The sequence below is a fragment of the Poromitra crassiceps genome, assembly GCF_964638095.1.
Source record: "Poromitra crassiceps genome assembly, chromosome: 7".
Lineage (NCBI taxonomy): Eukaryota > Metazoa > Chordata > Actinopteri > Beryciformes > Melamphaidae > Poromitra > Poromitra crassiceps.
Window position 1 is genome coordinate 51,272,262 of NC_139628.1, and position 21,077 is coordinate 51,293,338.

Sequence of the window (21,077 nt, forward strand, 5' to 3'; positions counted from 1 at the left end):
GTGGGGGGCTGCTGCGTTAGGGAGTGTGGAGAGAGGGAGGTGGGGGGCTGCTGTGTTAGGGAGTGTGGAGATGGAGGTGGGGGGCTGCTATACAGATGATTTTATTTTTTTTGCTGATAGCATGCACCCTGTTCACCAATTAGGCTGAGATAATAGGTCTATTTTGCACATGAGTGTGTTTCTCTAATCATGTTCTGATTTGCTGGGGATAATTTGAACTGCGCTGCTGTGATGAAAGCGGGCGAGAACAACAACATCATTTTGTTAATGTAGCGCTGGCTATGGATTTCAGGATATGATTTCCTGGCGGCATTTTAGACAATTAAAATACATGTATGGCTTGGAAACAAAATGGTTTTCTTTTCGGCAGCAGAAGAGGAGAGTGTGGGGGGGGAGGGGTGGCGGCCAGTGGTGAAGAATGGATTATTAATTTGTTTTTTTAAGTTAAGTTAATTTAAGTTTTTTTTATTCCTTTATTTCTTTATTTACTTTTTCTCCCGTTTCTCCCCAATTGTACTCGGGGAGTAGCCTGGTAAACCAGCCCGTCACGTGAACTCACATTTCATTTGGTTCCGCGTGACGGTCTGGCCCCAACTCTTCACCCAGTCTTTAGCAGGGGCGGGAGCATGGGCGGGCGTAGTTGCCTTGACAGACAACTCCTTCAGCCAATCAGGGTCGGATACAGTCAAACCCAAATCCACTCGGCACTTGGCAAAAACATCTTTTCCGCCGAGAAACTCTGCGGTTGCGGCGATACTCCTGTACTCGTTTAATTGTTGTTATTGAAACTATTTCTGCAATAACTGCACTTTATGGCTGTTTAAACGAGACAAACGCTGACATGACTCCTCCAGACGATCAGGCAAGGAGGCGGCCATTATTGTTTTGTTAGTGCAGTGCTAGTGGCATTCCTGATTGGCCAACTTGCGCTGTCAATCACAGCGCAGTCACTGATTGGCTCTCCTGCTCTGCAGCTTCTGCTAAACCCCCCCACTGGCTTTGGGGCCAGACCGTCACGCAGAACCAAATGAAATGTGAGTTCACGTGACGGGCTGGTTTACCAGGCTACTCGGGGTGAGTTGTAGACTAGCACATGCTAAGCTTCCTCTGATACATGTGCAGCCACCAGCCACTTCTTTTCACCTGACAGCGAGGAGTTTCACCGGCAGGACGTAGCAGCGTGTAGGGGGGATCACACTATCCCCCCCCCCCCCCCCCTCTGACCAGAGGAGCGACCGGGGACTCATACCCCGCACCGGCATTCCCACCCGCAGACACGGCCAATTGTGTCTTGTTAGGAACGTCTGACATTGTTCTCTTTGCCAACAGAGCGGCCGCTGCATCCCAGCGAGAAGATCCTGGAGCAGGTGTTGGAGTGGAGCTCTCTGGACGACCCCGGCACTGCCTTCCTCATTATCAAGAAGTTTGGCGAGGCCAGGAGAGTGGCGGATGGTCGAGGTACGCTACGCAATCGATGCTAGAAGACCATTAAAAAGTGTCCTTTTGCCTCCGAGAACTTTGCAATTCAAACCTTTGCAAAACCCCCTCGCTATTTTTGGCTGCATTCTTAATGAAAGCTCGCTCTACAGCACGGCATTTCTCTGTGATCGTTCACTGAATTCATGTTAAGTATATTATGCATTTGTATATGAGCTGTTTTGTTGTCTAATACAGCATTTCTAACGATGTAAATCTATCAAGGCAAATTAGCGCCGGGCGCATAATGCGTTCTTAATCGTCCCATCCACTTGGTACACCCACCTGCGATTATAAACAGCAGCGTGTGTGCCTGCTGTTCGTCCCCCTCGCCTCTCGAGGTGGTAGAGAGCGCACCGAGTATTGACGATGCTGTATTTCACAACAGAGCCAAAGCAGTTTATGAGAGGAGACTATCTGAAGTTCAAGGATGGATCCTCCAAACTGCTTTCGGGGAATAAATTCCAGGACAAATATGTCATGCTGCAGGCGGAGAAGCTGCTTCTCTACAGAGAAATCAAAGTGAGTACACCCCTATTCTTGACTTAATCACCTGCTGTAAACCCAGGACACCTTAGGTTTATGGGTGCAAACAGGAAGTAGCCGGAGAACAGAGGGTAGCGTGTGTGTGTGTGTGTGTGTGTGTGTGTGTGTGTGGGGGGGGGGGGGGGGGGGGTAGGGGTGTCAAAAATAATCTAAGATGCATCGCGATGCGGACGTGCACGATTCTGCATTGATTCACAAATGTCAAAAATCTATTATTATTATTATTTATTTATTTTTATAATCAAATCAAATATAATGGAAGTACATGCAGTTGTTTATTTTAATTATGGATCATAATACAATGCAAAAAAGAAAGTGATAAAAAATAAATCATTGGGGAAAAAAAGTGATGCATCGATTTAAGATGCATCGAGATGCATCGAGATGCATCGATAATCGTAATCGAATCGAATCGTAGCCCTCTGAATCGTAATCGAATCGAATCGTGAGGCCAGTGAAGATTCACAGCCCTAGAGGGGGGTGATCGATACAGCATAGTATCGCAATATTTTGTGGGGCAATATATCGTATCGCACGAAATGCCAAGTATCGTGATATTTTATTATGCAAATTGTCAAGTGCACGCAACATTTAGGACAGGCTTTTATGACAGCGGTGGTCAGTCTGTCTGCTTGACAATCCTATTTTGCTGCAATAAAAATGATTGACGCGAGATGGACAGACTGGGAACTTTATTTGATTAGATAAAACAGATGTCGACAACATTTTGTCCTCTGGCGACATCATTTGCAGTTGAAGAAAGGTAATCACAATATATTGCAATACTCAAATATATCGCAATATCGCACAATGCGATCATATCGTGACTTAATTATCATGATCATATCGTAACGTGGTGATTCCCACCCTAGAGCTTGTGTCGGCGGAGAATTCAAGGCGCTTCGCAGCGTACGCACTTTCCAGGAGACCACCCCCCGCCCTCCACCACCAAGCCGAACCCTCTCTCCTGATCCGTGTCCCTCCCAGGTTTCCCAGCTGTCCGAATGAAGCAAAGATCCTCACGGCAGTGCACTCTCACTCTCTCTCAAGAAAAGAGGACGAGAAAAACAAGAAGAATACAGCGTTGTCACAGAGGACCAGCCGGCCTGCTTTCCCTGGAGGGGGCCTTTCTTCTCTGCACATCTCTCCAGTTGAAACATGGCATTCGTAAAGGGAGTGTGAAGAGACGTGTTGATAATTGATGGAGGTGGAGTACCTCTGGCTGCAGGGTGGGGGTGGGGGGAGTAGGGAGGTGGGGAAAACGCTGAGGTGTGAATGGAAGCTTCCCCTTTGTCTTAATTATTATAATATCAGCTTGCTGGAGATGTGGCTTAATTACGCACACACAAAGAATGTGGGAAAACGAGCGGTGTCGCTGAAATGTAATCGATATTCTTTGGCCTCTACGTTTCTCGCCAGCTCCGCATTTAGCATCAATTATGTGGGACGACGCGTGGGTACTGTACGTCTGCGGGGTGTGTGATGTGTAGGTGTCGTGGGTACTGTACGTGACGTGTGCGGGGTGTGTGATGTGTAGGTGTCGGGAGTCGACGAGCGAAATAAATCTCTGATGTTTCTGCTTTTATGACTCGGAAGTGTGAAACGAAGAGGATTCAACAACGCGACCGCCGTGTGTCCCGCCCGCCGCGCTGTGAAACGCCACTAATATTTTGCCGATTGTTATCGTGCCAACGACGCCGAGTCAATTTCTCGTCATTACCCACACGTTCAAAATATTTAATATTATATCTCTCTCTTGATCAAATCTTTTCTCATACCATGACACAATTGTATACAGGAGCCAGCCAGTTGGATTCAATAATGTTGTAAATCTAACGTTCAAACACCTAAAGTAATGTACTGTACATGTATGAATGTATACCTGCTGTAACCAGACCACTGATTTATTCCTTTCTCTTTTTGTATTCACCCCACCAAGGCCTTGGGGTGGGAGGGGGGAGGGGGGGATTCTATATCTGTAAACTGAAAAATGATAAAGTGTTGAAAAAAAAAATATATTTAATATTGGTATTGTGTTTCGTGTAGAGCACAAAAGCAGAGCGAGAGGTGCCACTCAAGTCTGTGAAGTGTTACCTCGGCCTGAAGAAGAAGCTGAAGCCTCCGTCCAGGTAAAACTCCTCATTGGTCTCCCCCCCCCCCCCACCCCCACCCCCCAAGAGTTTCTCAAGTCAATTTCACACGGATGATATTGGAATGAATATCTCTGCGTTATGAAGATTAATTCATAGTTATTTCGCATCACTGGGCTGTCGTTGGAGTGTGCTATCGTTTCATCGTGTGCTGTGTGGTTGTGTGAATGCTATTTGTCCCCAAAAGATGTATGGGCCCTCTCACTTCCACCAGGGGGACACCCAAACCACTCCTGACCCCCGCTCCTATCTTTCACTCTAACCAAATGGATTAAATGTAATTGCATTTTAACAAATACAAATCATCACGCCCCACTTCTGCGGGACAGGAAGCGTTTGCCGCTACTTCATTTTATTTTAATGATCTCTCTATGATTATAATTGATGACCCACGCACACACACACACACACACACACACACACACACACACACACACACACACACACACACACACACACACACACACACACACACACACACACACACACACGCCAAACCCACACTAGCGTTTCCTGTTGGTCAAACAAAGAGAAGGGGATTTTTTTTTTCCCCTCCTCCCTTTTGTCTCGAGGAGCCAAACCCTGTATTTTTGCATCACCCAATTATCATTCCTCATCATTTTCCCAATGTCGGAATTAAGAGTCGGGAAGGGGGGGGGGGGGGGGGGGGGGGCGTGAAAAATGAGTCCGGCAACCGATTGTCTGCATTACCCAGAGTCCTTCAGGGGAGGGAGAAAACCGGATAAGAGCGAGGGAGTAGGAGATGAAGGGGCGAGAGGGAGGGAGAGAGAGAATGATACGGAGCGGTGTCGTAGATAGACTGTTGAGTGGGCTGTAGTAGGATAGATAGTGTGTGTGTGTGTGTGTGTGTGTGTGTGTGTGTGTGTGTGTGTGTGTGTGTGTGAGAGTGAAGAAGTGATGGGAGAGAGTGCTGCTGAAGAGAACGCAGAGAGTCATAGTGAGAGGGTTCAGGAAGAGGCAGTGCTCCAGTACCTCATTAGAGGCAGAAGTCTATCTGTTAGCGGCCCTGCTCGCGGGGCTGGAGCCGCACTGGAGGGGCTGGAGCTGGAGCACGAGTGTGGCGCTCCAGGCTGCCGGGCCCCGCGCGCTATCTTCAGCCCCCTCTCTCTCTCTCTCTCTCTCTCTCTCTCTCTCTCTCTCTCTCTCCCTCTCTCTCTCTCTCTCTCTTTCTCTCTCGCTTTGTTCCTCCCCCACTTCTCCGCTTCTCCTCCTCATCCGCATCAGCCGTGCGAGGCTTTCAGGGAAGGTGTATCCTCAGGAAGGTGGTCTTTTCACCCTGTGCTGCCTGTGCGCAGGTTAATGTACACAGTGTGCGCGCGCACACACACACACACACACACACACACACACACACACACACACACATGCGTACAAAAAAAAACACCCATATACACACCTTCACAAATACACAAATACACACACGCCAGCGCTTCTTCTTCTCGTGCACCGGGTCAAAGTGTAGGTAGGAAGGAAGAGGGGGTCTCTCTAGGATATAGCATACCATGTGGTCATTTACATAATCGCAGGGTCATTTACATATCGCCGAATCTTGTTAATCGCACAATAATGGCATTGTGCGATCGACATTCTCTCACTTAGAAGCCAGAATAGATGCGAGTGATTCCACACATCTCTGTGCTCTTGAGGCTGAGGTGAGCAGCATGTGTATATACCCAGTGTATTGTAACACCTCGGCCCAGAGCATTTCGAGGTCTGCCCATGCATAAACATGTGGGCTGGAGATGGAGCCATTCAAGTTCATACATTCCACTGTTTAGAGACGAGCGTTTGTAGTGAACCTTTCCCTCTTTGCATTTCGATGGCAAAGAGCTTTGTCAAGTTTGCTACTTTTAAAACTCCCAAGTTTGACTTTCTTAAGGTGCGTTCACACCGACCTATTAAAGTTTGTCGCTGGCGTCGAGTTTACATACAAAGTCAATGCAAACGAGCGATTGAGCGTATATTCGCCTGGGAGAAAAATCGCTGGGCGTCCGAGCGGCAGAGACAGAGCGATAGGGAGAAAATTCGCTCGTCGCTCGAGATGAAATATCCCAACTCGAGCGAAAATACGCTGGCATCAGTCGCTCGCTGTTCAACGCTGATTGGCTGCCGTGTGAGAGCGAGTCAAGGATCACACTGGCTTGGAACAAACCGCTGGTTTATTGTGTGGCAACAAACCGCATTGACAGGCTGACAGCTGACATGAAGTGAAGTCTGTTCTACTGGTATGGAGCTCGCATTAGGAGCACGCTGATAGGCTTTAGCTTGTAAACAATGACGGTGGCTCGTAGTGGACAAACAGCATGACATTGCGTAACGTTATAGCCCCCGCGTGTCCGTCAAATCGTGTGCCTGTTGATGAGCGATTTAAACAGAGCGGCAGAGCGATTCCAAAGGGTTGAATCAAGCGACAGAGCAAAAAATAAATATCTCGGTGTGAACACAGCTTAAGTTTGTCGTTTGGCTACTTTTTAAACTCCCAAGTTTGACTTTCTTAGTTTGTCAAGTTTGCTACTTTTAAATTCCACGTGTTTTTCCGTGTTCATAACTCCTATCTTAAAAGTGTGTTTGCAGAAAGTAAATTGACTGACCGTTGTCTCCGTGTCATTTTGAACAGCTGGGGCTTCACGGTCTACACAGACAAACACCAGTGGTGAGTTACTGCTTTTCCACAGCTTCTCCATTCACTAATTGATTATGACTGCGCCTTTCAACCCGTCCACCTCATATAGCTGTTACAACAGGAAGGTGAGGAGTTAAAAAGTTGCAGTTAAAGTACCCTGTAATTATTGAAGTGGGCCGGTAATGGGAGGCTCAGTGCCATTCAAATCTCTGAGTGATATTGGAGAGGCTACTCTTTGTGGTTTTGACTGTTAGGGAGTAAAATCATATCCACTCTTTTCTTCTTTGATTTCTGTTCCGAGTTGACGGTGGATGTTGTTCCCGCCCACAGCCTTCTGTCACAAATGAAGACATGAGATATCCAATTACAGCACATTGAGACAAATTGACACCTACTCTTATACAAGCGATATGAAAGGAGTCCTAATTATGGATTTTTTTTTTTTACACAGTTATTTAAATTTGATCTAGATATCATCCTTGTATTTTTACACCTTATGACGACCTGCCTTAACATGGAGAGGACGATGATGCGTGGATTTTCCTAGCCTGAATCCAGCCCTCGTCGTCGTTTCACTCATATTTCTGCGTTTGAATTTGTGGAGCGCGCTTGGCTGGCACAGCTGTTTGGGGGGGGGGGCTGGTTATCAAAATGCACCGTCACCAGACACTGAGAAGAGAAGAGAAGAGAGGAGGATTCTTTATTGCCAACTGACCAGGACAGGTGGATAATTGTTTCCAGTGCCGAGTGATGGAAGAGATGGGTGCTCCATACACTTACATCAGCACATTAGCAGGACGACACAGCACACCTCAGTCATCTCCATACACTTACATCAGCACATTAGCAGGACGACACAGCACACCTCAGTCATCTCCATACACTTACATCAGCACATTAGCAGGACGACACAGCACACCTCAGTCATCTCCATACACTTACATCAGCACATTAGCAGGACGACACAGCACACCTCAGTCATCTCCATACACTTACATCAGCACATTAGCAGGACGACACAGCACACCTCAGTCATCTCCATACACTTACATCAGCACATTAGCAGGACGACACAGCACACCTCAGTCATCTCCATACACTTACATCAGCACATTAGCAGGACGACACAGCACACCTCAGTCATCTCCATACACTTACATCAGCACATTAGCAGGACGACACAGCACACCTCAGTCATCTCCATACACTTACATCAGCACATTAGCAGGACGACACAGCACACCTCAGTCATCTCCATACACTTACATCAGCACATTAGCAGGACGACACAGCACACCTCAGTCATCTCCATACACTTACATCAGCACATTAGCAGGACGACACAGCACACCTCAGTCATCTCCATACACTTACATCAGCACATTAGCAGGACGACACAGCACACCTCAGTCATCTCCATACACTTACATCAGCACATTAGCAGGACGACACAGCACACCTCAGTCATCTCCATACACTTACATCAGCACATTAGCAGGACGACACAGCACACCTCAGTCATCTCCATACACTTACATCAGCACATTAGCAGGACGACACAGCACACCTCAGTCATCTCCATACACTTACATCAGCACATTAGCAGGACGACACAGCACACCTCAGTCATCTCCATACACTTACATCAGCACATTAGCAGGACGACACAGCACACCTCAGTCATCTCCATACACTTACATCACCACATTAGCAGGACGACACAGCACACCTCAGTCATCTCCATACACTTACATCAGCACATTAGCAGGACGACACAGCACACCTCAGTCATCTCCATACACTTACATCAGCACATTAGCAGGACGACACAGCACACCTCAGTCATCTCCATACACTTACATCAGCACATTAGCAGGACGACACAGCACACCTCAGTCATCGGCTTCGTTTCTGACTCATCGCTGTTGCAAAGGGATGATTTAGATTCAGGTCATCACAGGCTGATGGCGTGGTCAGTCCTGGGAATCGCAAAAATCACACAAGTCACAGGGTCAAATTTGAGCGAAAAATAATATGAGCGTAGGGCGCCCCCAGTGGTAGTGCAGTGGTAGTGCCTGCCTACCATCACAAGGGTTACAGGTTCGTGCCCCCCCCCCCCCTTCCCCCCCCCCCCCTGTTGCCTACGGCTTGGTTGTGCGCGTCCATATGCAGGCACAATTGGCGGTGCCTGCACTGCAGGTGGGGAGCCGGATTAAGGGTATGTGTCCTGGTCGCTGCACTATAGCGCCTCCTCTGGTCGTCCAGGGGGCGCCTGTTCAAGCTGGAGGGGAACTGGGGGGGAATAGCATGACCCTCCTCCCATGCAGTGTGTCCTGCTCGTGAAACCCCTCGCAGTCAGGTGAAAAGGAGCGGCTGGCGACTGACTGCACATGTATCAGAGGGAGCATGTGCTAGTCTACGGCTCTCCCCGATGATCAGCAGAGGGGGTGGAGCAACGTCCGGGACAGCAGGGGGGGATTGGCCATGCAAGTGGGGAGAAAATGGGGTGAAAATATAAAGAAAACTGTTAAATTTGAGTGAAATTAATATGAGTGAAATGCTTTAATTAATTAATTAATTCATGAATTAAATGAATGCTTTTCTGTCCCCAGGCATTTCTGCTGTGAGGAGAAGGAAGCTCCGGCCAGCTGGGTGACTGACATCATCAGGATGAAGGTGAGTGGTGCCCCGATAAGACCAGCTACAACACGCCGCCATCGCAACGAGAACCCGCTCAAAAGATCCACCTTCATCCAGCAGTTTTGCCAAATCTATTTAAGCGTCCCAGAAGCGGCTCGGCGCCCCGCTCCGCTAAAGATACGCGGCAGTTCTATTTTTCACGGATGACGCCTGGAAGCTGCGTCAAGCTGCACAGAGCAGATCGTTCAGCCCGGAAGTCAGACACAGCAACTGCACGAGATTCCGGTCGACTTTCATAATAAAACACCGTGTGCAGACCCAATACCGACTCCTTCTCCTTCTCCCCTCCCCCCCTGTAGTCTTTCAAGTAGGAGAAGAAATGCAAGAGTTCTCCTCCTGCTAACAGGCACTGTATGACAAATAAAGAAATAATTTCAGCCTATACTTACCCATGGTAGAAGCACAACAAATCAAGGGAAAATGACCCAATCAAAAGCGAGTCACCGACAGACTGTGTTGTTTGTGTGTTGTGCTCTTTACATCCAGACCGTTGTACACACAGTATCGCGCGATCTTGTAAATCCCCGCGCGATCTTGCATCCAGCTGCCCGGCAGCGCTCGGCTTCTGAAACGCGTGCGGTGGGACATGCCGCCGTGCGCAGGGCGGAGCTAAGCCGCGGCGCAGCCGGAACGCTGCGCAGACGGACCTGCTGGGACCGAGCAGTAAGAGAGGTATCCTCTCCCCCACGACAGGAGACTGATGTCTTGCAGGACCAGAACCTCCCGTCACAGGGACGGCTTCTACCCAACTGCCATCCGCCTCTTCAATGAGACCCGAAAGCCCCCACAAATCAGGACTTTGCCACTTCCCCCAACCAGCAGAACCACCACCCCACCGCCCCTGAACAATTGGGCTCTGCAACGACTAACCCTTTCACTATTCACCTTATGTTATGGGCCAAATTCTTCCGGGTCGTGTTAACACTTCCGGCGGTCACGGCGCGAAATACAAAAGAACGTCAGAAGAAGAGAGTTGTTTTTGTAGCGGACAGTGCAGGGGGTATAGTAGCCTACTACTTTGAGCTCGGTACACAGCAAGCAAGCGGAGTATCCACTGTTAGCCAGGTCAGATAACGTTATCGTCGACAATGACGAGCACTTTCTTGTAAAACATACCTGGACTCCAACAAAGAAAGCTTCAGATGGTTTTCTCTCCTCCGAGCGCTCGAGCCACTTAGGTCAATAAGACCCGCAGACGTTAACGTAATTCCCTGGAATGCGAGACTTAACGAGCCAGTTACATGGCGTTGCATTCTTAGACATTGCCGTTTGCTTTTATTTGGTATGTTACATACAACTGGCTAAATTATTAGTTAATTCAGAGTTAGATGATATTGGAGCAGCCGGCCTTTTTCTTTTTCTTTTTTTTTTGCCGGATTTAACCGGGTCAAATGGGCGTGGCTACATAAGGTGAAGAGTCTGGCCAACCAAAAATATCAGCGAATGTGAACAGTGATGCACATTGCGGACACATCCTCCCTTTCTTTACCGTCCCTATTTGGTGAAAAATACCCAATGTATTATAATACATATATATCATATATAATAAACAATCGCCTTTTACAAAGTGTACGTCAGAACGAGGGAGATATGATGAATCGCATATTTCCCCCAATCAGCTGTTTCTATTGTTCTGTACGGCAGGTGAAATACATAAACAGGGGAAAGTACCGTAACGTTATCGAGGTCACTCAGAAATCACATAAATCATTGTCTGCGGAAACGCTTTGAGAATAAGGTCAAGGCGACTGTAGCAGCGATCACGTCGTGGTACTTAGCCTCCAGATGCAGCGCAGTGTTGTCGCTGTCAGTCGGCTGACGCAGCACATTATGACAGCGAGAATGCAGGGCAAACGCAAACACAGGGCGAACAGCTAACACACGTTTCAGCTGATGTGATTATGCATCGCTCACACACACACACACACACACACAGCCTCGCTATCTAATAGCATCTTTGTTTTGAAATAAAATGCACGTCCATGTTTCCGTATGAATACTGATTCTCTTCTCATTTCCAAGCAAATGAGCGTGGTTTTTTTTCTCTCCATCAATTGTACTCAGCCAATTCTGTCTCACTGTCCCGGTCGTTTGCTCCACCACCTCTGCCTGATCGGAGGAGAGCTGGAGCTGTGGACTAGCACAATGCTTCCTCCGATGCACGTGCGGTCGCAAATGCAGCCACTTTCTTTCCACCCGACAGTGAGGAGCACGACGTATCGCGTGGGGAGGATCACGCGAAACCAAAGTTCCTCTCCCTGCGAACAGGTGGCCCCCCCGACCAACCAGAGGAGGCGCTAGTGCGGCGGGACCGGGACTCACACCCCACCGGGCTTCCACCGGCGCAGACCACGGCCAATTGTGTCTGTAGGAACGTCTGACCAAGCCGGAAGTACCGGCGCTGCCCGGAATTGAACCCGGCCCGGGTCTCTGCGGTGGTATAGGCGAGCTTTTACCTGGACACTCCCCCGCAGACGCCCCACAAATGGCTATCGTTGAATATCGCCATCACCCTGACGCACCCTGGCACCAGCGGAGGTTTTACAGTAGCACCCTCTTAGTCTCTAACCAAGCCAAGATGAGGATTTGACAGAAAGCGTATCTGTATGCTCAGCACATTTCATTTGCATTAGCCGGAGGGCTCAACTTACTTCCTTTATGGGAACTCATCTTGTTTATCACAGGTGTTTACTGTAAAAGCCTCTTAGTGCATTAGTTCAGGCGTGTCGAGTAAAAAGGGCCATACTTTTAGAGAAAGATTGATCTAAGGGGGTGGGGGGGGGGGTGGGGTTGAGCCAATGTTTTTTGGAGGGGCCGCGTTGTTGGTATTCTTAATTCTGCAAGTGTTTCAAGGTGTTTTTTAGTGCATTTCAGTCAGGCTCAGTGGCTCTTCTCTGCCCTTTGGAGAAGCTCTTAGCTCTGCAAGCGCTAAATCTATAGCAGGCTATAGCCGGCTAAAAATATTAGGCTTCCACCCGCTAAAGCTGCTAAGTATCCGGATTGTCAGCTTCCAACACAGGACTTGAGGGAAGGACACAAGCCTTGCGGGAAGGGCAGAGAGAGAGAGTGAGAGAGAGAGAGAGAGAGAGAGAGAGAGAGAGAGAGAGAGAGAGAGTGAGAGAGAGGGGCTAGATAAGAGAGAGAGAGAGAGAGAGAGAGAGAGAGGGAGAGAGGGGCTAGATAAGAGAGTGAGACAGAGGCTAGATGAGAGAGTGAGAGAGAGAGAGTAGATGAGAGAGAGAGAGAGAGAGAGAGAGAGAGAGAGAGGCTAGATGAGAGAGAGAGAGAGAGAGAGGCTAGATGAGAGAGAGAGAGAGAGAGAGAGAGGCTAGATGAGAGAGAGAGAGAGAGAGAGAGAGAGAGAGAGAGAGAGGCTAGATGAGAGAGAGAGAGAGAGAGGAGAGAGAGAGAGAGAGGCTAGATGAGAGAGAGAGAGAGAGAGAGAGAGAGAGAGAGAGAGGCTAGATGAGAGAGAGAGAGAGAGAGAGAGAGGCTAGATGAGAGAGAGAGAGAGAGAGAGAGAGAGAGAGAGAGAGAGGCTAGATGAGAGAGAGAGAGAGAGAGAGAGAGAGAGAGAGGCTAGATGAGAGAGAGAGAGGCTAGATGAGAGAGAGAGAGAGAGAGAGAGTGAGAGAGAGAGAGAGAGAGAGAGGCTAGATGAGAGAGAGAGAGAGATAGAGAGAGAGAGAGAGAGAGGCTAGATGAGAGAGAGAGAGAGAGAGAGAGGCTAGATGAGAGAGAGAGAGAGAGAGAGAGACTAGATGAGAGAGAGAGAGAGAGAGAGAGAGAGAGAGAGAGAGAGAGAGAGAGAGAGGCTAGATGAGAGAGAAGTAGACAGGGGGCACTTTAGTGTTCTTGATTTCCCTTCTCTTACCTGTTAGCCAGCATTGTGCTCAGACGGAGTTTCCATAGCAACTGGCTATGGAGGACTTTATCTTTCAAGGGAGGTGGACTGGGTGCTGGTGGTGCTGGTGGTGGTGGTGAGAGTCGGCGGGCCGCGGGAGGGTGCCAAAGGTCCAAGGACAGTTCTGAGCGGCGCTGATGAAAGGAGGGTTTGTTAAAGAGAGAGACAGCTCCCAGGTCAGCACACCGGCCACGGGGACAAAGAAGGACACTTTGTTAAAGAGGACGTTTAGCCAGAGGTCCCAACACGGGGACACAGACTGGGCTCAGGCAACAGAAGGCCGCCCACCCTGTGACTGTCCCTCCTTTTCAAAGATGGTTGTTAGAAGTCTGCTATAGATACGAGTGAGATGCTAGAGTTGTTGTTTTTATGCCGGCGATAGCCAGGCCGGAGGCATTATGGATCCGGGTTGTCCGTCCGTCCGTACGTACGTACGATGTTCGTTAACGCGATAATCTGAGGAACGCCTTGATGGAATTTCATCAGATTTGCCTCAAACATCCACTTAGGCCATGTCCACACGGAGACGACTTTAGGTGTATCCGCTAAAGTTTTTTGTCATATAGCCGTTTCGTCCAGATGGAACCGCGTTCTGGGACTATACGTTCTGGCCGTATACGCTAATTTTTCAAAACGGGTCCCAGAGTGATTAAATCTGAAGACGCCACCCTTGCATTTCCGTGTTTACAACCCATACGCATCTTTCCTGAAACGATGACGCCATAGCCCCACCTCTCTCCACCAGCAACAATAACAATCATGGCAGTAACGTTCGTGCTACAGCAGTGGGGATCTTGCAGCAAAATATAATGCTCCTCTATTACCACCGTCAGCAACAAGTGGACACGGAGAACAGCGTGTAGCCTACAACATCCTCAGGGCTCCACACAGCTGACTCTACCCATCCACCCCTCCCCTCCCTTCATCGGATATTTCCCAGAAGGCTTAGCGGCGGCTACATTTTTTACAATAACACAAACAAAATCAGGCTTAACGTGTTAGATAGAAATTATATTTATTTTTAATACAACATGCAATTCTGTAATATTTTAATATTGGACAAAATGAAATGAAATGAAATCTAAACCCTGAGTGTAACCAACATACTCTCTTGCCCTATATATAGCCCTCGTAAATACAACGTGAATAGGGAAGTGAGAGGTTTGAGGAACACGCGGTTGCACTGTGATGTCGATGTCTGATATCCGCTCCGCTCGTGTCCACTCCAACAAGACTTTAGCTTACTTGACGCGACTTTTTCCAATAAAAACACATTTATGCCATGAGTTTATATAATGTATATTTATGTTGCATCATTTAGCCTGTGCTGTGATGTGCAGGAGCGGCCAATACGCTGGGATGTGTTTGCAACATGTCTAAAGATCATGGAAGTGGATGATATCAGGAATGTCACCCATAGTTAACGTTCTATATTGTAGGCTACAGGGAGACCATCAGCCCTGCTGAACAGCTCTGCATTTGCCTGTATACTGTAGGTTTCATCATTTTATTCATCGACATGGCAAACCTCCCCGCAAAGCCAAGGGTTTAAGCTGCTGCTACAGTGAGATACACATTATAGACTGTGCGCCCCTAGAGGTTGTATGCCATTATTGACGAGATTGGCTGGGTTTCCCAAAAGCTTCTTTGCGCTAAGAAGCTAATTCAACCCTTCTTAAGGCCCCCTTAAGAAGCAAACGCGTTTCCCAATTGCTTCTTTACGAAGGCATGCGTTTCCCAAAAGCTTCTTAGCGCTAAGAAGCTTCTTTGACCCTTCTTAAGGCTCCCGTAAGAAGCCAACGAAGCCAACGCGTTTCCCGATTGCTTCTTAGCCTAAAATTATCTTCCAATTATCCTCTGTTAAGAAGGCTGCGTTTCCCAAAAGCTTCTTAGCGCTAAGATGATCTTTCGTTAAAAAGGTTTTGTAAGAAGGGTCTGGAGCCTTCTTAACACCTTCTTAATGACAAAACACTGGCAGATCCAGCCGCGTCAGGCAAAAGGAGATACTTGTGTCCACTGTTCCTCTTGTGTTTTTCCCTTTTTCCTTTCTTTCATGTACCCTTTAGTGTTTAAAATTAGGGAACACTTGAAAATCTTCCCTGTATGTATGGTTACTTGTGTTTTAAATGTTTTACCGTAGGCTATATTCCTCTAATCAGAATGGATTCCTTTTATAATGTTGTGGATTTATATAGCACCTTTCACAGAACCCAAGGTCGCTTAAATTCTGTAGTGTTTCTCTGTTTTGTTGTATGCTGTGTATATAAAGCAATTTGAACTGCAGTCCATGTCTGAAATAAATAATGTTTAATAAAGTTTAACATGACCATGATTAGGTGTTAACAGTGTTTCTCAACCACTGAGTTGTGGCCCACTGCTGGGCTCAGAGTGCCATCAAGTGAGCCGCTCCAGTTAAGATGCTTCTTAAGAGCCTTCTATTTTTTTTATTTTTCTCGACTGTTAAGAAGGCGTTTGGGAAACACTTCTTTGGAGCCTTCTTAACTCCTTAAGAAGCTTCTTAACTCCTTAAGAAGCTTCTTAACTCTTAAGAAGCTTCTTTGTTGGGAAACTCAGCCATTGTCTTTCTCTGTTATTCTACAGCGGTTTCAGTGGTTTCATGTGGATACACACATTTCTTGAAACGTTTCCATGTTTATGGAAAACTTTTCTGAAACGAAAAAAAAAAGATAGCTTCCGTCTCCGTGTGGACATGGCCTTAGACTCAAGGATGATCTGATTAGATTTTGGTGGTCAAAGGTCAAAGGTCAAGGTCACTGTGACCTCTCGAACACCATTTTCAAGCTTGCTAACACGATATCTCAGGAATGCCTTGACGGAATTTAATCAAATTTGCCTCAAACATCGACTTGGACTCAAGGATGAACTGATAGGATTGTGATGGTTAAAGGTCAAAGTTCAAGGTCACTGTGTCCTCACACACCCAATTTCCAAGCTCTGTAACGCAACATCTCAGGAGCGCCTTGACGGAATTTCTTCCAATTTGCCTCAAATGACGATTTGGACTCAAGAATGAACTAATGGCGGAGGCATAAATCCGCGGTGCGGTCGTTCTAGTTTTATTATCTGGGCAGAGCTGAGTAGTCCTATGCCTCCTCCGATACATGTGCACTCGCCAGCCGCTTCTTTTCACCTGACAGCGAGGAGGAGGGTTTCACCAGCAGGAGATGGCGCGTGGGAGGATCGCGCTATTCCCCCCAGTCGTCCCCCCCCCCCCCCCGCTAACAGGTACCGCGACCGACCACAGGAGGCACTATAGTGCAGCGACCAGGACACATACCCTTAATCCGGCTTCCCACTCGCATACACGGCCAATTGTGCCTCTGGACCTCCCGACCAAGGTGGAGGCAAGATGGGGACTCGAACCTGCACCCCTTGTGTTGCTAGGCAGATCATCTACTGCTGCGGTTGTTACAAGTCTTCTATAGATAAGAGTGACAGATGTTAGTTTTGTTGTTGTTCTGCTGCTCCACAGAGGTGGTCTGTTATAGCAAGTGATGACGTAGGTAAAACATGACTCGTGGAAATTGTGAATTATATTTTGGAAGTCTGCTTCAGGTCACACTAATGGACTGTCTGTGTGTGTGTGTGTGTGTGTGTGTGTGTGTGTGTGTGTGTGTGTGTGTGTGTGTGTGTGTGTGTGTGTGTGTGTGTGTGTGTGCGCGCGCGCGCGCGTGTGTGTTACCCTTAATTTTTTTACTGGAATCTCTAAAAGCCAAAGACGGTAAATGGTCGGCAAGGCTTGAGCAAGCTTCACATACAGTGAGAGTAGGACTTATTGTGAGCACAATGCGTCAACATTAACCCATTGATACCTGATGCAGCATTTGTGTGTCTTAAAGGGATACACACACAAATGAGGGACATACACGCAAATGCTGCATCAGGTATCAATGGGTTAAAAGCATCAAGTAACATGACATCAATGTAATCACCTTGAATTCCCCTCACAAATGGGCTTGTAGCTACATACTATTCATCTCTGCTATTGGCTGTGTGTCTTCAGCACGGTTCTGATTTCTGCTCAAAGAGGACCAATTCGAAAGAAACTGCAGTTGCCAAATCCTCCAGAGGGGGCGCTGTGACCGAGGTCCAGAGGTTGCCGCAGCCCAGCCACAATGCCATCAAGCAGGTAAGATATGAGTTGAAATTATTTTAGTTATTGTCCCATCCTCCTGTAATATTTTTAACTATCAATATGTTACTTATTAACATGCATATCAGTAGTGTATTGCTTCATTATTAGTCATTACAAACCACTTATTAGCTTATTCTGCACTATTGTGTTCTACATGTATTCACCGTATGTAGAAGAGACAGTCTGGCTTGAGAGACGAACAGGAAGTGTAAACACACTTTTCTACTTTGTTTTGGTTTTTCATGTGTTCATGTATAAATAAAGACATGTCAATGAAAAGCGCGTGAACATTATTATTCTTACCATCATGAAAAACTCTGTGTTTGAGTTGAAAAAGCTACAGCAATTCATCTCCATCGTTGCCATTGTCGCCCACAGCCGACAGACAGGAAGTGTTCCCTTGGCGACCCAAGGACCGCCAAGGATGCCCGTCCGCAGCACAAGCCCGGCGGCGCAGCGGCCGCCCGCCCGCGGCGCAACGACCTGCTCGCCGCCGCCGCCGCCCCGGAGGCCGCGCGCAGGATGAGCTCTGCGGGGGTTTGCCAGCCTCAGCGCTGCCTGTCCCCGTCCTCCTCGTCCAGACACCCGCTGATGTCCACGGCTCTGCCGGGCGTCCCCCCTCACAGCGTCTCCAGGAGCCCTGCCAGGAGATCTGTGCTGCTGGGCGGGGAGGGCCTGATGCCCCCCAACCTGCTCAATGAACTCAGCTCGGTGCTGAGCAGGACGGGCCGCAGCGCCAAGAACGACTGAGAGACAGAGAGGAGCGGGGCTCAAAGTGAGGCGCTCTCCCGCGGAAATGAGCTTGATCGATAAGGTGGGGGACATGGTGGGGTCGAGTAAGGGGGAAGACGCCTGGAGAGCGACAGAGAAAGAGCCAGCAGCGCGGACAGAGGCAGACTGCTCTTTAAAGGAACAGCTCACCCTAAAATCCAAAATACATATTTTTCCTCTCACCTGTAGTGCTATTTATCCATCTATATCGTTTTGTGTTAGTTGCCCTGAGTTGTGGAGATATCGGCGGCAGAGTTTCTGCCTTCTCTCCAACACAATGGAACTGGATGACACTCGGCTTGTGGTGCTCAAAGTGCCAAAGAAATACATTTGGAGAACTCAACAGCAATGTCTCTTTCCAGAAATCATGACCCAGTTACTCAAGATAATCCACAGACCTTGTTATGAGCAGTTTCATGGAGGAACTATTTTCTTTTTGACCGAACTACACCCGCTAGCTGCTAGCTAGTTCCTACATGAGACTGCAAAAGAAAATAGTTCCTACATGAAAATGCTCACAACAAAGTCTGTGCATTATCTTGAGTAACCGGGTCATGATTTCTGGAAAGAGACATTGCTGTTGAGTTTTTCAAATTGATTTTTTTTGGTGCTTCGAGCACCACAAGCCGAGTGCCATCCAGTTCCATTGTATTGGAGAGAACGCAGACATCTCTGCGGCCGATATCTCCAAAACTCAGGCAACTAACCCAAAACGATATAGATGGATAAATAGCGCTACAGGTGAGAGGAAAAATATGTATTTTGGATTTTAGGGAGAGCTGTCCCTTTAAGGTGTGGGGGGGGGAGACTTCCGAAACACAAGGGGGACGTGGGGAACAGGTGCAGGATATGTTGGAGTTCACGCAGACCTCAGCTGGACACGACCCAAGCACTACAATAGTGATTTATACAGCGCTCTTTCTAAGCCCTACAATGTTACACATGTGTTCCTCTTCTGTCAAACCTCACAGGTTTCCAGAAATACTCTGCTCCAATTGGCTCTGCTCCATGCTTTGTCTCCAGCTGCGGCGCCCCCCTGCGTCTTGTTTACGTCAAAGGTGAATTACGGCGAGCGTGCTTCTGCAAAATGACAGTTTATTTTCCTATTGGAGCGCGGTTCAATGATTGCATAATGTAATATATGTAATTCAAACTCACAGGATATAATGCCCAAGCACCATGAAACATCTAGCTTCCACATTGGTGTGGGGAAAAAAATGGTGTTGGGTTGGTTCCATTCTGAACAGAAACTGAGCTAGCTATAATTATAGCTTTTCTGTTGAAGTCACAAGATAATGTCCTTGAACAGATTGTGAACTATATATATATTTTTTTTTTATTGAACATGTTCATTTCCAAAAGTGTTAAACTTCTAAACATCCCTGTTCAGCACTTATCCAGGCAAACGTGTTTGTATGGGTCGATTATTGACTTTGCTTTATCTTTGAAGACATTGATATTATAGCCACTGATGAAACTGAGGACCATGACAGTGTTGTCATGCACGTCAATACAAGCCAATTAAGTCAGAAAAACAACGGCAGGCTCCCTAAAGTAAGAAATTATTGTTTTAACCTGACAGCTTGACTGACAGGAGATTGTTAAATGCAACTTTTCTGTCCACGCTTTTGAGAAGAATGGCTAAAAATGGCCTTTCCTGTGCTTGAGACAGACTTGAATTTGAGGGCTTGAAGTGTCTTTGCTGTAAAGTCAGAGGTACAAAAGGTGATGGTGGAGGTTTCAGTCAGGACTTGAGGCGTGTGTGTGTGTGTGTGTGTGTGTGTGTGTGTGTGTGTGTGTGTGTGTGTGTGTGTGTGTGTGTGTGTGTGTGTGTGTGTGTGTGTGTGTGTGTGTGAGAGAGAGAGAGAGAGACACACACACACACACACACACACAATAGTTTTCTGTCAGATGGGGAGTTTTAGACATTTTTAGTAGCCTGAGCAGAGTGAATTGTCAACTCCATGTTGCACCCCATGAGTTGAGCTGGAAATGGAGAGTTGAGTTCCAAAACTCGACTCGGTGGAGTGGGCGGATCCACTCGGTGGAGTGGGCGGATCGACTCGGTGGAGTGGGCGGATCGAAAGTCCTGGACCCAGCCAACATTTTTAGGACAATTTAACGTCAAAATGAATACATTCAATGGGATAATTACAGGCAAGGTCAAATAAGCATGAAATGAAACCATTAAAATTGATAGCAAAACATCAGATGCCAAAGCTGATTATTTGGGCTTGTCTATGAAATTAAATTATGAAACTTAAAAATAAAGAGGAGAAGAGAAGAAGAATTTATATATATATATATATATATCTATATAGATATAGATATATATAGATAATATATATATGTGTGTGTGTGTGTGTGTGTGTGTGTGTGTATATGTTATGTATATATATATATAGAGAGAGAGAGAGAGAGAGAGAGAGAGAGAGAGAGAGAGAGAGAGAGAGAGAGAGAGAGAGAGAGAGAGAGAGAGAGAGAGAGAGAGAGATGATAGATGATAGATAAATGGAAATGGGGCCAAACAAAAAGAAAGTGTTTTCTTTTAAGATTACCTTCCGGGGGAAAGTATTGCTTTCAGGTTTGTTACTCGTGATTTATTTTGTATTTATTGTATTGCTGCCATCTCTATTATGTGTATTTTAATAATGCATCCTCTCTCTGTTGATTTCTATAATACAGTAATATGCTTCCAGGCAAATGTGATCAGTAAATCGTTTTTTTCCT

General features: G+C 47.2%; 1 protein-coding gene across 1 annotated transcript in view; it reads left to right on the forward strand.

The window, feature by feature from the left end:
- The window catches only part of arap2 (ArfGAP with RhoGAP domain, ankyrin repeat and PH domain 2), a gene marked incomplete at both ends in the record, with an annotated part of 247,365 nt that extends 229,039 nt beyond the window's left edge, over nt 1-18,326 (forward strand). The window contains 7 exons of the mRNA XM_083640202.1: nt 1,330-1,458; nt 1,865-1,998; nt 4,069-4,151; nt 6,811-6,846; nt 9,429-9,492; nt 17,445-17,570; nt 17,955-18,326. Of these exons, the coding sequence (XP_083496328.1) occupies nt 1,330-1,458; nt 1,865-1,998; nt 4,069-4,151; nt 6,811-6,846; nt 9,429-9,492; nt 17,445-17,570; nt 17,955-18,326 (944 nt within the window). The remainder of the gene's footprint in view (nt 1-1,329; nt 1,459-1,864; nt 1,999-4,068; nt 4,152-6,810; nt 6,847-9,428; nt 9,493-17,444; nt 17,571-17,954) is intronic.
- Between the last annotated feature and the right edge of the window lie 2,751 nt (nt 18,327-21,077).